This window comes from Arachis hypogaea, chromosome 9 (assembly GCF_003086295.3).
Source record: "Arachis hypogaea cultivar Tifrunner chromosome 9, arahy.Tifrunner.gnm2.J5K5, whole genome shotgun sequence".
Taxonomy (NCBI): Eukaryota; Viridiplantae; Streptophyta; class Magnoliopsida; order Fabales; family Fabaceae; genus Arachis; species Arachis hypogaea.
Window position 1 is genome coordinate 4,988,130 of NC_092044.1, and position 12,651 is coordinate 5,000,780.

At 31.2% G+C, this 12,651-nt stretch overlaps 2 protein-coding genes and 1 long non-coding RNA gene across 6 annotated transcripts; 2 read left to right on the forward strand and 1 right to left on the reverse strand.

Annotated features, from left to right (window-relative positions):
* The first annotated feature begins 334 nt into the window (after positions 1 to 334).
* LOC114924418 (uncharacterized) lies at positions 335 to 1,447 on the forward strand. The gene is made up of 2 exons (XR_011865082.1): positions 335 to 405; positions 646 to 1,447. It is a non-coding gene; the product is annotated as an uncharacterized lncRNA (long non-coding RNA).
* A 482-nt stretch (positions 1,448 to 1,929) lies between these two features.
* On the reverse strand, positions 1,930 to 5,041 carry LOC112710066 (uncharacterized). Of its 2 annotated transcripts, XR_003156634.3 has the most exons (4): positions 4,675 to 5,041; positions 3,158 to 3,313; positions 2,801 to 2,865; positions 1,930 to 2,540 (listed from the first exon to the last, which is right to left on the reverse strand). XR_003156634.3 is itself a non-coding variant. In XM_025762161.3 (3 exons), exons 1-3 carry the CDS (start codon positions 4,918 to 4,920, stop codon positions 2,381 to 2,383), a joined length of 471 nt encoding a protein of 156 aa, XP_025617946.1. In that variant the 5' UTR covers positions 4,921 to 4,967; the 3' UTR covers positions 1,930 to 2,380. The 2 variants fall into 2 exon arrangements, 1 of the variants encoding a protein (XP_025617946.1); XM_025762161.3 differs by lacking the exon at positions 3,158 to 3,313 and having other exon boundaries at positions 4,675 to 4,967.
* Positions 5,042 to 6,524: 1,483 nt separating this feature from the next.
* Positions 6,525 to 9,998, forward strand: LOC112710068 (FBD-associated F-box protein At5g60610). 3 transcript variants are annotated; one of them, XM_072202326.1, is made up of 5 exons: positions 6,525 to 6,643; positions 7,689 to 7,840; positions 8,027 to 9,290; positions 9,376 to 9,564; positions 9,688 to 9,998. In XM_072202326.1, the coding sequence occupies exons 3-5, from the start codon at positions 8,043 to 8,045 to the stop codon at positions 9,901 to 9,903; spliced, it is 1,653 nt and encodes a 550-aa protein (XP_072058427.1). In that variant the 5' UTR covers positions 6,525 to 6,643; positions 7,689 to 7,840; positions 8,027 to 8,042; the 3' UTR covers positions 9,904 to 9,998. The 3 variants fall into 3 exon arrangements, with proteins under 3 accessions (XP_072058427.1, XP_072058425.1, XP_072058426.1); XM_072202324.1 differs by having other exon boundaries at positions 7,689 to 9,290; XM_072202325.1 differs by lacking the exon at positions 6,525 to 6,643 and having other exon boundaries at positions 7,273 to 9,290.
* The last annotated feature ends 2,653 nt before the right edge of the window (positions 9,999 to 12,651 follow it).

A 12,651-nucleotide genomic window follows, 5' to 3' on the forward strand; every position in this document is an offset into this window, starting at 1 on the left:
ACGTCCATCGTTTGTTTGCTAAGACACAGATTTTCGAAGGACACGGTTACACACAAACATACATAAAATACATGTATTTGGTGTCCTTCAAAAAAGATGAGACACGGAGACACATTGATGAGACACAAATATTTACTCTTTTATCCTTAATAATTTACTCTTGTCCTTATTCCATTGGTGATAATATAAGGATAAAATTGATATTTTGTTTATATTGTGTGTCTTGTCCAATATCACCAAACACAATAAAAAATTTGTGTATCTTTGTGTATATGTCTCTTTGTGTATTTGTGTCTGTGTCCATGTATTTGAAAGACAATAAACAAACGCAGCCTAAAGGAACACACACACCCTCTTGCTGGTCCAGGAGGTGGCAGAAGGGATTTCATCTACGAACAATATCCGGTCAGTTCTCCTTCTTCCATTGCTATGCACTACTAAATTAGTTATCTTCACAGTTACTTCATGCCAGATTGATTAGAAATGACAAATTGGATGGATCATGATGTCACTATTAAGCTAAATGTTGGAGATTAGCATCAGGCTATTTCAGAATGAAGTTTTTCAGGATAATATTGGTTCCTTTACATGTTTTCAGCTTATTTTCCCCCACTTACCTCTTTGTTTTCTGATACTATTTTCCAGGGCGAATGGGATAGAATTCGGGAATTAAATCAGCAGTTGACAGCAGAGAAAAAGAGGTCTGTCACCTACAAAAGACATCTTGAAGTTGAGCACATTGACGTCGACGAGTATAACGAGAGCCTATTGAAGAAAATACAACACATAGTAGACAATGTAAAGGAGATGGAAAGCAAAGAAGAACAAAGTCAATTGAACTTTCAATCAGCCACCCTTTAAATAATTTTCCGTCCGACGAAACACAGAAACCAACCGTCAATTCAAAAATACTGCGATGCGAAGCATACAAAGTGTAATGTTAGTAGTATTCTGCTAATTGCTGATCCTAGGGTGTTTGCTCTCTGTTCCTACTTTAGATGTCTGGTGGGGTTCTCATGCAATGAAATTCATTGTATTGTTTTCTTATTTATGCTACGAATGAATGACACTTTTAATTGGTAGAAGAAGAAAGCCAATTACTGTCAATGCCTGGTTTCATCTGAGTTGATTCTTGTGGTGTTGTGCCAAAAATATGATATTATTACTCAAGAGAGGCATTTCAAATGCCATGGTAGAGTTGAATTGTTCCATTTTTTTATTGGGTTTGTAAAACATGATCCAAGGCTTTGACTCTTGTGTCTAGTAATGATTAATCTATTTTGTATATATAATGAGACTTGTATGAGCATGTTGTGCTCCCAATCCATGTTCATGTTTTCTCCCTTAGCTCAGCTTCCATCAATTGATTTGCTGTAAACTGTTATGTATGATTTCCTTTGCTGCAACGAGTGAAGTAATCAATGAAAGTTCAACCTTCCATTGCTAACTAGATTTACTACTATTAAAAATGGTTAAGACATTAGAGTGGATCTCAAGTATATAATCCTAAAATTTGCTTTCTGAATTTATTGTTTCATTTTTCCTTTGGTGTTATCATGAGAATGAATTTGTTGATTATTTACATAATCGTTACTTCTATATGTATTTTTTTTACTATTTATTTTCTTACTCCCATGTCTTATGGGAATCTTAGGATGTATTCAGCTTGTATTTTTATTTTTAGTACTGAAAATAAAAAACATTTAGGCTGCGTACATTACAACCTTGGTTGCGGCCCTTTCCCGGACCCTGCGTTAAACGCGGGACGCTTGTGCACCGGGTTGCCCTTTTTTTTACTGAAAATAAAAAACATTGAAAATGGTAATAGAAAATAAAAATACAAATAAAATATATTTTATGTTTCAAATAGATACCACAAAATAAATAAAATAATATATATAAAGTATATATCAAAAAGTCACCACAAACTTCAGACACACACAACAAATTTTCCATATAAAAATGCAGAAGTCATAGATTAAAATGTAGTTTAAATACAAAATAATGTCATATTCTTAGTTAGGTAGTTCTCTTCATAAAAAAAGGTCAAAATCAAACCATAGGATATATGAGCAAACCATAAGATATACGCCAAAACATTAGAAGAATTACAATTGAACTAAGAAGCAACTATTAATAAGTAGCAGAGCTCATGATATGGTGCATCCATTAGCATCACCATAATATGAGCATGGAGGAGGAGGAGGAGGAGGAGGAGGAGCCTGTTGCTGCGGCTGTGGTTGTGGTGGATAACGCTGTTGATGATGATAGTAACTATATTGATACGGTGGTTGTTGTTGTCTACCATAACCCATTGGAGAAGGAACACATTCATTGTGGTTGTTGTGGTTGATGCACATTATGTTCCTCCTATTTGCTATCATAAACCAGGTTCATGATCCCAAAAAGCATCTGGATCCGGACAAAAGAGAGAAAAATCTTGGATTTCTCTATTTGCTATGTGCCAATTGACAAAGCGAGCTTGTATCGACTTGAACAGAAAAAGGATGACCGGAAAAAGCCAGCATTTATCATCTTCCCTGCAAGACCATATCCAAACTTGAACACAAGGACCAACATAAAATATACTAGAAGCAAAGCAAAAAGCCCATCTAAAAGCAGTTTCTCAGAGGAATAAATAAATGGAATTATTAAAATTTCTTTTTTCATCACAAAGACAATGCTTTATCTATGATAACTCAAAATTACAGGAACAAAAAATTATGAGGGACATCCAGCAGTTATTGCCAAGTGGTGGACTACTGGAAAGAAATAGATAGAAGCTACAGACCCAAATTACCGTAAATTGTAAGTTGAACAAGCATCAAAATATAGCCAAAAGTGCCTCGTCCAAGAACAATGTACCTAACAAAAAGCAATTTAATCTTTATAGTAGCTACAACATATAAATCAAATGCAAAGCATCACATAGGCATTCAATCAAACATGTGGTGTGCAATGCAAAAATTCCGCATAATCAAACAACTTTCAGCGGCATTCAATCCATAACAGCCATAATCCAACACTTGCAACTTAACAAGGATCTAATAAACTAATCCTAACCTATCTTAACCGCTTAAATCCACTAACAACATGCAAATTCTAACTAACTAACTAATTAAAGAAAATAGACTGGAAAGCAGAGCAAAGAGAGAACCTGAGGTGATGACTAGGGTTCTTGAAGCAGAGAAAGGGGAAAAGAATGCAGTGGTACTATGTCATTGCCGCTGCTGGAGGTGCGGTGACAATGACGCCAAAGAGGAGGAGCTGGGCTTCTGCCATGTCATTTATCATACCTAGCATAGACTGCCTTCTACCATGTCAAATTCCAAGAGGTTGGGGCAAATGCATTAATATTTTATCCGCCTTAAATAAATAAATGTTAAAAAAATTTAACCATTTAACATATGAACTCATTGAAACTCACCATGGCTTATTCTATGGTCATATATGCTATGACAAAAAAGTCTTTTGTGGAAATCAAGCTCATATAAGGACTAAACGATTATTTGAAAAAGAAAAAAAAAAGGTTCTCATACCAAAATATCTATAGCTTTCAACGCCATATCTAATTGATATGTCAAGACTCAGGATTTGGTTCTTTTCGATGCTTATTTTCAAATTCTATGACAAGTTTTGGTAGGAAGTTCTATGACATCACAAGTTAATGCAATTGGAAAGAACAAATCTAGAAACAACCTTGCCACTAGAACTAACCATTTATGTGCTAATTTATTCAGCACAAGACCGAGAATTTATTTCCTGTTCATGACCTACATACCTAAGGTTTTCAATTCAACATAATGTAAATTTCAGTGTTGCTAGTTCACTTCAATCTCAACGAATACCATTTCACTAAGCAACTTGACTACTTAAAAAGTTAAAACTACCTTCTTTTTTTTTTCTTTCTTCTTTCTTCTTTTTGGGGAGTTGTTGGATACTTAACTACATTTATATTGCTAAAGTTTTTAAAGGAGAGAAATGAAATCTACAGCTAAAAGTTACTCACTAATCTTTGGCTATATTGTATGTAGATGTAGTAATTCTCAGTCAAAATAACAGAACTTAAAATATGACCTTCCACAACTTTCTCCCATTGATCATTTTGTGACATACAAATCTTGATCAACAACCAAAACAACTAATAACCTATTTTCTAGGATTGATTCCAAACTTCTTCCTGTCAACTTCACAATTGCTTAAAACAATATACATCAATAAGGAAAAACTTGAACAAAAACTACTAGAAACTAGAAGTATAACATAGCATAACACAACAATAGCATGGCAATTAGGCAACGAAAAAACTCAGCTAAATTAATAACAGCAGCAAAATTAATACTACCAACAGCATTCAGCATTAAGCAAGAAAAATTATCCTTCAGCAACAGACAACACAAACAAGTAATCCCTAATCACACTAAACCTGAAATCAATAAAGCTAAACAAAAATTTCAATAATGATTTGATTTCTATTTTTAGCGGCAGCAAGAAAATTTCAACAAAAATTTCAGGAATTAAAAAAAGAGCAACAGCACGAAATCAATTATTTGATTTTCCATTAACCCATTCACAGTTTCACATTCAAAAATCAACAACAGGTCACATTCAAAATTCAACAACAGGGCATAAAAGGAAGAGAAGAACCGAAGAAGTGAAGGCAGTGCCGCTAACCTTCGACGGCGACATGGACAGCGTCCGGCGAGACGACAGCGAGTGGCAACACAGCGGCGAGTGGCGACACAGCGGCGAGAGAATCCAGGGAGAACGGGGACAGGGGGAAGGAGGATGCCGAATTACAAGAGAGGAAGCAGAGGCGCCGACAGCACGGACGGCGGCGCCACTGCGGCAAAACCATTGCAGGGAGAATTTAGGGTTTTGGTAAGTGAGTTTGGAAGGTGCTATGGGTTCAGAGTTCATCTGATAGTGATATGGATTCACGAATTGGGGGGTGGGGTGGGTGTTAGGGAGAAGGGGTGGATTCGGAAAGTTGACCGGATCATTTTTCACCTAGGTTTCAGGTTGAACCGGTTACATTGACCGGTTCGATTGAATTTTAAAATATTGATTATTGTTATAAAAGATCAATTTTATTTTGATTAATTAAAAAATTTAAAAAAATTGGTTCACTTAAAACGTCTAATAATATAACAACACGTAGGCATTTTTATAAAAAGACATTTTCTGTAATTTTATGGGAGCATCCCCTTTCTAAAATATATTTTGTGTATATCCACTATTTTTAAAATTTGGATTTAAAATTATTTATTAAAAAAATATTGTCTACCAATTTGATAAATTTTATTAAAACTATTATGTAATAAAAAAAAATAGAAATTCAAGTAGAGTTATCTTTATGACTTCATATGAAAATGTTGGTTAAGAATTATTAAATAATTTAATATGTTTAATTAAGTTATTATTTAATAATTTTTAATTATAAAAATAATTACATATAAATTTTTGTTAATAAAAAATTAATCGCTATATATTTAATTATTTATATAAATACATGCATTATTTAATTTATATTAGGATGGTTAATTACTAATTTAGTATCTAAAAGATTTAGTCATTGATAAAAAAATTTTATTAGGTAGTGTTTGGTGGAGAGATAGAGACGAAAAAACTGAAACTGAGAGACTAAAAGATAGATTAAAATAAATTTCAGTATTCTGTTTGACGTGCAAAATAGAAGACAGAAATTGGAATACCTAAAAAATGTTATCGATAAAACAGTTTTTGAATAATTTGAAAATATAACAAAAAAAACCAATAAATCTTATATTTTCTGTAAGTAACAAAAGAACTTTCATATTTAATAAACGACTTATCCATTAGATATAAATTTTGTGGTAACATTTAAATAAATATTCAGAATGTGCACAAAAAATTTTCGAAGCAAAAGTTTATCTCTAAATTTTTTATTTTTATTTTTAAAAAAATGTAGTCATTCACGTTAAAAAATACTCGACAAAAGATTACCAAATTTTAACGATAAAAGATATTATTTTTCTAATAATGATTCTAAAATTTGTATTAAAATTTGATCTCTAAAATCATTTTTTAAATATATATTTAACAATTTTTTTATCATATTTTTAAATCTTTCATGAACTCATTTATCGTTAGTATTTTTAGTGTTATTAAGTTGATAAAAAAAATTTAATAAACAATATCTTTTTTATTTTTTTAGCGTATTTGATAAATTTTTATTAGTAAAAATAAAAATATTAAAAGATAAAAAAAGCTACAAATTACATTTTTTTTAAAGATCTTTCTTCTTAAAAAAAATATCTTTTACATCATAATAAATAAAAGAATATTTTTATTTTATTATAACTAAATACAATTGATAAATATAAAAAAAATTTCACAAAATATTTAAACATAATTTTTTTTATAAAATTATTTAAAAAATAACTAAAAAAAATTATTTTTTCTTTTTAAATGATCACCAAATAAAACCCTTCTCGATGTTTCCTTCCACCGTATTATAAAGTGTGTTAAACACAACGGAAACCTTAAGTCCAGAAATTCCAGTACCTCTCGCTCATTTGTTTCATACCATCTATCACAAAGCGAAAAAAGTATCATGCTTCTACACTTTTCAAATCACCACAAATACACTCTATTGGAAAAGGTAAGTTTATTTTTAATTTTTTTTTGTTGGAGCATGGTTGGCTAATAACTAGTGAGGTGAGGTTAATGCTTAGGAGTTTAGTGGGTTAGGAAAAAAGATTGAAATTCATTCTTTAGTGATAAAGGAGATAGAGGCTGACAGACACACTTTATTTTTTTATATTAGTTTAACAATGATATTTTTCTGAAGCTTGAGATGTTAATTTTAAATATGTATTGTTTAATTTAGAGTACAAAAATCAGAGAGTTTAAATTCTGAGAGTACAAGAATCAAACCATCCAATTTTTTGAAATCGTAAAAGATTTGAGGTACTCTGATCTTTGTATGTTTCACAATTTTAAAACACTAAAAATTACCATTTTTGAATACATCAATCTTCAATCATCTTACTTCCATAAAGATTTATGGTTGCTTTCTTATGTCTTAACTCCATTTCAAACATTATTTCACTTCAAATAATAATAATAATAATAATAATAATAATAATAATAATAATAATAATAATAAATAGAAAAAACTTGTGATAGAGATCTACATAAGTTTTTATATTGATCTTTATATTATTATTATAGTATTTTTTTCAGATAGGTATTTTGTGTCACGATGAAAATTTGATGAACATTTTATGAATTTTACTATGAAAAATCTCATCACTGGACTTAGCTGATAGTCATTCATAATCATAAATTCCTCGCTTTCCGGATGAATCATTTTGATAATAAACATGTAATACATGTGATTTATTTAACGAATGTTAGAATGATAATTTTATTATACTTAAGGATTTGAATACTAAAAAAATTATAATACGCTAATCTTTTACATCAAGAAAACAAAAAAATTTATAAAGTCTATTGGACTAATTGAGAACAGCAATAGGTCCAACAATGTTTTTAAAATACAGTGAAAAACACAAGTTTATTATTAATTTTTGAAATTATTAAGTTTATATTTTAGTTACACAACTTTAATAAATAAAATTTCCAGTTGTTTTATGTACACTTTTTTTGTGATGAAGAGAGGTAATTTGTTTCGTTTGTTGCAGGAATAAGATTGAAGGATCCATCACTAAGTTAATTTTGTACTAGTCTCTTTCAATTTTTATCCCTCTTATTCAAGCTGGTATAGACAAAGTTTTTGAAAATAGTAAAAAATCCTCTCCGATAACCTAAGTTGCCAAGAACAGATTTTTTACAGGTATAATATAAAAATTCCTTATCTATCATTTTATATTTTGGCTTTATCTTTAGGAGAGTGTCTTTTTGTATCATTCTTTTTCTTATCCTCCTTCCAAGCCTTTCATTGGACTTTAATGCTTCAAATTTATTAAATCTCCAATACTCTCTTATGAGTATCCATCTATGATATTATATTTGCTATCAGTACTGAAGGGGAAAGAATGGACCAAATATCTGGTTTGCCAGAAGCTATACTTCATGACATTCTCGCAAGGCTTCCGGACAGAGATTCTGCCAGGACTAGTGTTTTATCAAAGGCTTGGAAAGAAACTTGGTCCACGTTTCCGATATTGTCTATTTGCAGCGATCAACATTTTAAGAGGGAAGATGTAACGGTAGACAATTATCATAGCAAAATAGACAAAGTGATTGACTATGTTGGGAGAAGATCGCTAAGGCTACGTGACCTAGGCTTAGCTATCAAAGAATTCAAGCTCATCATGGACTATGTAGACTATATGTGCATGGCCCACCATGTTGATCTATGGATGAAGATGGCTATTGAAAGTGGTGGCGAAGTATTACATTTACAGCTTCGCCTCCCTGGTCGCTATGCATGGAGATACAGTCCGGACAGGTTTTATGAACTTCCACTCTGTGTCATTGAATCCAAATCACTTACTAAGTTGGTGTTGATGGGCGGAATCAGAGTTGACCAAGCATTCCTCACCCATTCCATCAAGCTTTACTCAGTGAGAATAATAAAACTATGCAATCTACTTTTTGCACATGAACGGATTATACAGCGTCTCATTTCACGTTGTCCTCTAATTGAAGATTTAACTGTGATTGATTGTGCTGTATATAACCCTCTAACAAGAGGAATTCCTCGAGGGTTTGCGTTCAGTCCTGTGGAATCACTATTCTTGCATGATTTACATAAGCTCAAGAAAGCTTATATTCAAGGAATGCGGGAAGTATATATTGATGCTCCAAATCTTGAGAGCTTACATTATAATCTTCATCCAGATGCATCTTTCAAGCTGAATTTATATAATTGCACAAATTTGAGATTGTTGTGCTTATGGAATTTGAGGAGCATTGACATTGGAGACAAATGGTTTCTTAAACTATTTTCTAAATTTCCTTTCCTTGAGAGTTTGGAACTAGACAATTGCTCTATGTCTCAGAGGATTAATATTTCGAGTGCTCAACTCAAGGTTTTGAAGTTATCATACTGCTCTAACTTGGAGGATCTTAACATTGATGCTCAAAATTTATTATCATTTGCGTATGAGGGAAACAACCAACCTGGTATATCTTTTCAGAAAAGTTCTAATCAATTGGAAGTCAATTGTTTTAGCGATGTGGATTTTCGGGACCTTTATAGCTTGAGGAAATTTGTCCAAAACATTAAACCCCAAAAGATTTGGGCATCGGTCTCCCTCTTTATCCGTTCGTCAGTTCTAGTATGTATACACTTGCTATTACATTGGTTCATTCTGGTTGCATATGCCTATTTTATTTATCTGTTTGTTTGTCTGAATTCTGTAGATTAAACCAGAGCAGAGTGCGTTGCAAGTTTCATCTATTCCTCCAACTATAAAAAGCTTGGAATTACAGTTTCCTCCGAAAAATGAAGCTCACTATTTCCCTTTTATGAATTACTTGCTTTCAAGTTGCTGCCCGAACTCTATTTCATTGAATTTTCGCTCTTATCTTCATAGTAAAGAATTCATTGAGGTATGTCATTATCCTCAAATTTTCTGAGTCTTGCATTTACAACGACAACAATACTTCCATCCCAGCAGTGACTGTATAATGTGTTCTTTCTAACTCCGTTTGTTATTTTGCAAAAAACAACAGTTTTTGTATGAGATACTGATGGGCAGAAAGGAAGGGAAGTGCCACTGCAATTCAAGTAATACAAAATGTTGGTGGCATGCCTTGAAGATTGTCAAGGTTATTTGTACCTTCAAGATTGATGAGAACGCTGATTTTAAGACAATGTTAGATGCATTGCCAACATGTCATGCTGATGAAAATATTGGTTTTATCTTAGAACTGTATTCAACTGATTGACATTACTTATTTGGTTTATAACGTTGGCGTTGCTGCTGTATTAGGATAATGAGTATGTACTTAAGTGCTTACATGTATATATCAATGTTCTACAACATTATCTCTCTTTATAAGGTAACATAGATGTGAATGTACATGTTTAGAATTTTCTCTTTTTACGAAAAAAATTAAAGCGATTGATTTATATTCACTGTTACGTTAAAGCATATAATATAAAGTTAAAAACTAATCCTGTGGAAGCAAATGTAAGTGTGTTTGAAATGTCATATTATTATTAAAATATACTAGATTAAACTAAAAATATACTAGATTAATATACAAAAAAATCAAAATAAACTAATTATTATTTGCTAAGTACTCTAGTTGTTAGTTCCTTCTCACTCTGTATATTAGTACAATTTAATAAATTTTATATGAGCAATATTATAGAACTAGTATAGCTTTTTCAACAATTAATCAATAATATTTAAAAATAGATTTGAATACTTTAAATCTTAAATTTTATTTTAGAGAATAAAATGTGATCTCTTACTATTTATTTTATAGGTGGGACTAAAAGAAAATATGAGAGAGAAATCAATTTTGAGAAATCACACTTTACCAATGAAAATTCAAAATTTAAAAAATTCAAAATTTTTAAAAATATTGGTTAAAAATATAGTGCTAGACTGCTAAAATAAAAGTGTTGGATTGTTAGCTAAAAGTATTGACCAATATAAATTAAAATTGCTAGCCTCAAACTTTTTTCATTTTATATTTATAAAAAAGTTAAATTATCTTTATATATTTTCTTCATATTTGTAATGAGATGTTTACACTTAAAAAAGTTTTCAATTAAATCTGTGCACTAATTTTTAATTTATTATTAAATCTCTATTAACAATAAATATTACAAAAATATTTTCATCCATCTTACAATATTAACTATTAATAAATATGTCTTGGTATATTTTATTAAGTCAAATACTTTTAAAACAATAAAAATATAATTATAAATTTAAAACAAGATAAAAACTCAATTAAAAAAAATTTTAAATATAAAAATGTAGTTATGACACACAATAATTTAATATTATAAATTAAAAAATTAATAATTTTTATTGATAAATAATATATAATTAAATATTTATATTAAATTCTTTTACATTATTTGTACATAAAAATTAAATTTTAATAAAAATATATATTAATATACACAAAATAAAGGTAAATTACACAGATAAATTGGTTATGAAAAAATTACATAAATATCCTAAACTGAATTTAATTACGTGCATGTCTTGTTTAATTTTTTATGTAAATCGAATTAACTAAAATCGATTTATATTTTTTTAATATAAATCGAATAAAATTGATTTGATTTTATCAACCAACTTCATTCAAATTTACTATTGCACAACACATAAATCGAATCAGCTTGATTCGATTTATTACCTTTATTCCCCCATTTTTTATTTATTAACTTTAAAACATAAATATTAATAAAAAAATACTGTTATTTGAATTTAAATAAAATAAAAAAAATTAAAATAAATAAAAATAAAAATTCATATTTTGTATTTTAGTTTAAATTTTAAAAAATTTATATTTTTACAAATTTATAAATTTAAAATGGAATAATAAACGACTTCTAAAAATTTATTAAAAATCATATTTTAACTTTTTAGTATATAAAGAATTATTACTGAGACTTTTAATGTTGAAAAAGTTATTATAAAGTATAATTCTCAAAAGATAGTTTAGGAATGGGTAAGTATGGTTTTGATTTTTAAAGTTTTTCGCCAGAATCGAAACCGTCCTTCATCTAATTTTCGATTTAAAATTGTCCTTAACGTTTTTTCGTATTAAAATTGTCCTTTTAATTTTTTTGGACAAAAATACCCTCACCACAACCAACACAATTACCTTCTCCACCATCACCAACACCAACACCAACCCCACCCCTACAACCAACACCAACACCAACACCAACCAACACCAACCAACACCAACACTAAGAACATCAAACAATATCAACTTCTTCCATTCAGAAATCAAATCAGATTCAACAAGAACAAAAACCAGATTCAACAAAACCAACAACAATTCATAAATCAAATCAGATTCAACAAGAACAAAACTAACAATGATTCAACAAATCAAATCAGATTCAACAAATCAAGAAATAGAAGACGAAGCAGAAACAGAAATCGAAGCAAGAAGCAGAGGCGTCGAGGAGTAGCGGAGCAGAAGCCGACGACGAGGAGGTCACGGTCGCGGCGACGAGGGCGAGGAGGAGGATCAGAAACGGCTCGACGATGAGGGCTAGGCGAGAGGGCACGGCGGCGGCGCGAGGGCGAGGCGGTGACGACGAGGGCGAAGAGCGGCGTCGGCGGCGACGACCCCTTCTCTCCCCCTCCTCCCTGTTTCTCCCCCCCCCCCCACCTTTCTTTCTCTCCCCACCCCTCGCTTCTCTGTATCCCTTTCTCTCCTTTCTTTCGGCGACGGCAGCTCCAAACTTCGCCGGCGCCGGCGCTGTCCCCCTCCCCCCTTTCCCCTTCCCTCCCTTCCCCTCCCTTCCCCTCCCCTCCCCTTCGTATACCCTTTCTCTCCCCTCTTCCCCAACGCGTTTTCTTCCCTCCCCACTCGTTACACGCGTTTTTTTTAATTTTATCTTTTATTATTAAAATAGGAATAGAGGTAGTTTAGGAATAATATAAAAAATTTTATTAAAAAGGACGATTTTAATACGAAAAAAACGTTAAGGAC

Excerpts from the sequence above, each read along its gene's own strand:
- LOC112710068 (XM_072202324.1), top strand. The coding sequence starts at position 8,043 with ATGGACCAAATATCTGGTTTGCCAGAAGCTATACTTCATGACATTCTC. Across the intron at positions 9,291-9,375 it reads TTATCCGTTCGTCAGTTCTA|ATTAAACCAGAGCAGAGTGC; the intron begins GTATGTATACAC and ends TGAATTCTGTAG. Across the intron at positions 9,565-9,687 it reads ATAGTAAAGAATTCATTGAG|TTTTTGTATGAGATACTGAT; the intron begins GTATGTCATTAT and ends AAAAAACAACAG.
- LOC112710066 (XM_025762161.3), bottom strand. The coding sequence starts at position 4,920 with ATGAACTCTGAACCCATAGCACCTTCCAAACTCACTTACCAAAACCCT. Across the intron at positions 2,866-4,674 it reads TGTCCATGTCGCCGTCGAAG|GTACATTGTTCTTGGACGAG; the intron begins GTTAGCGGCACT and ends GCTTTTTGTTAG. Across the intron at positions 2,541-2,800 it reads TGTTCAACTTACAATTTACG|GGAAGATGATAAATGCTGGC; the intron begins GTAATTTGGGTC and ends ATGGTCTTGCAG.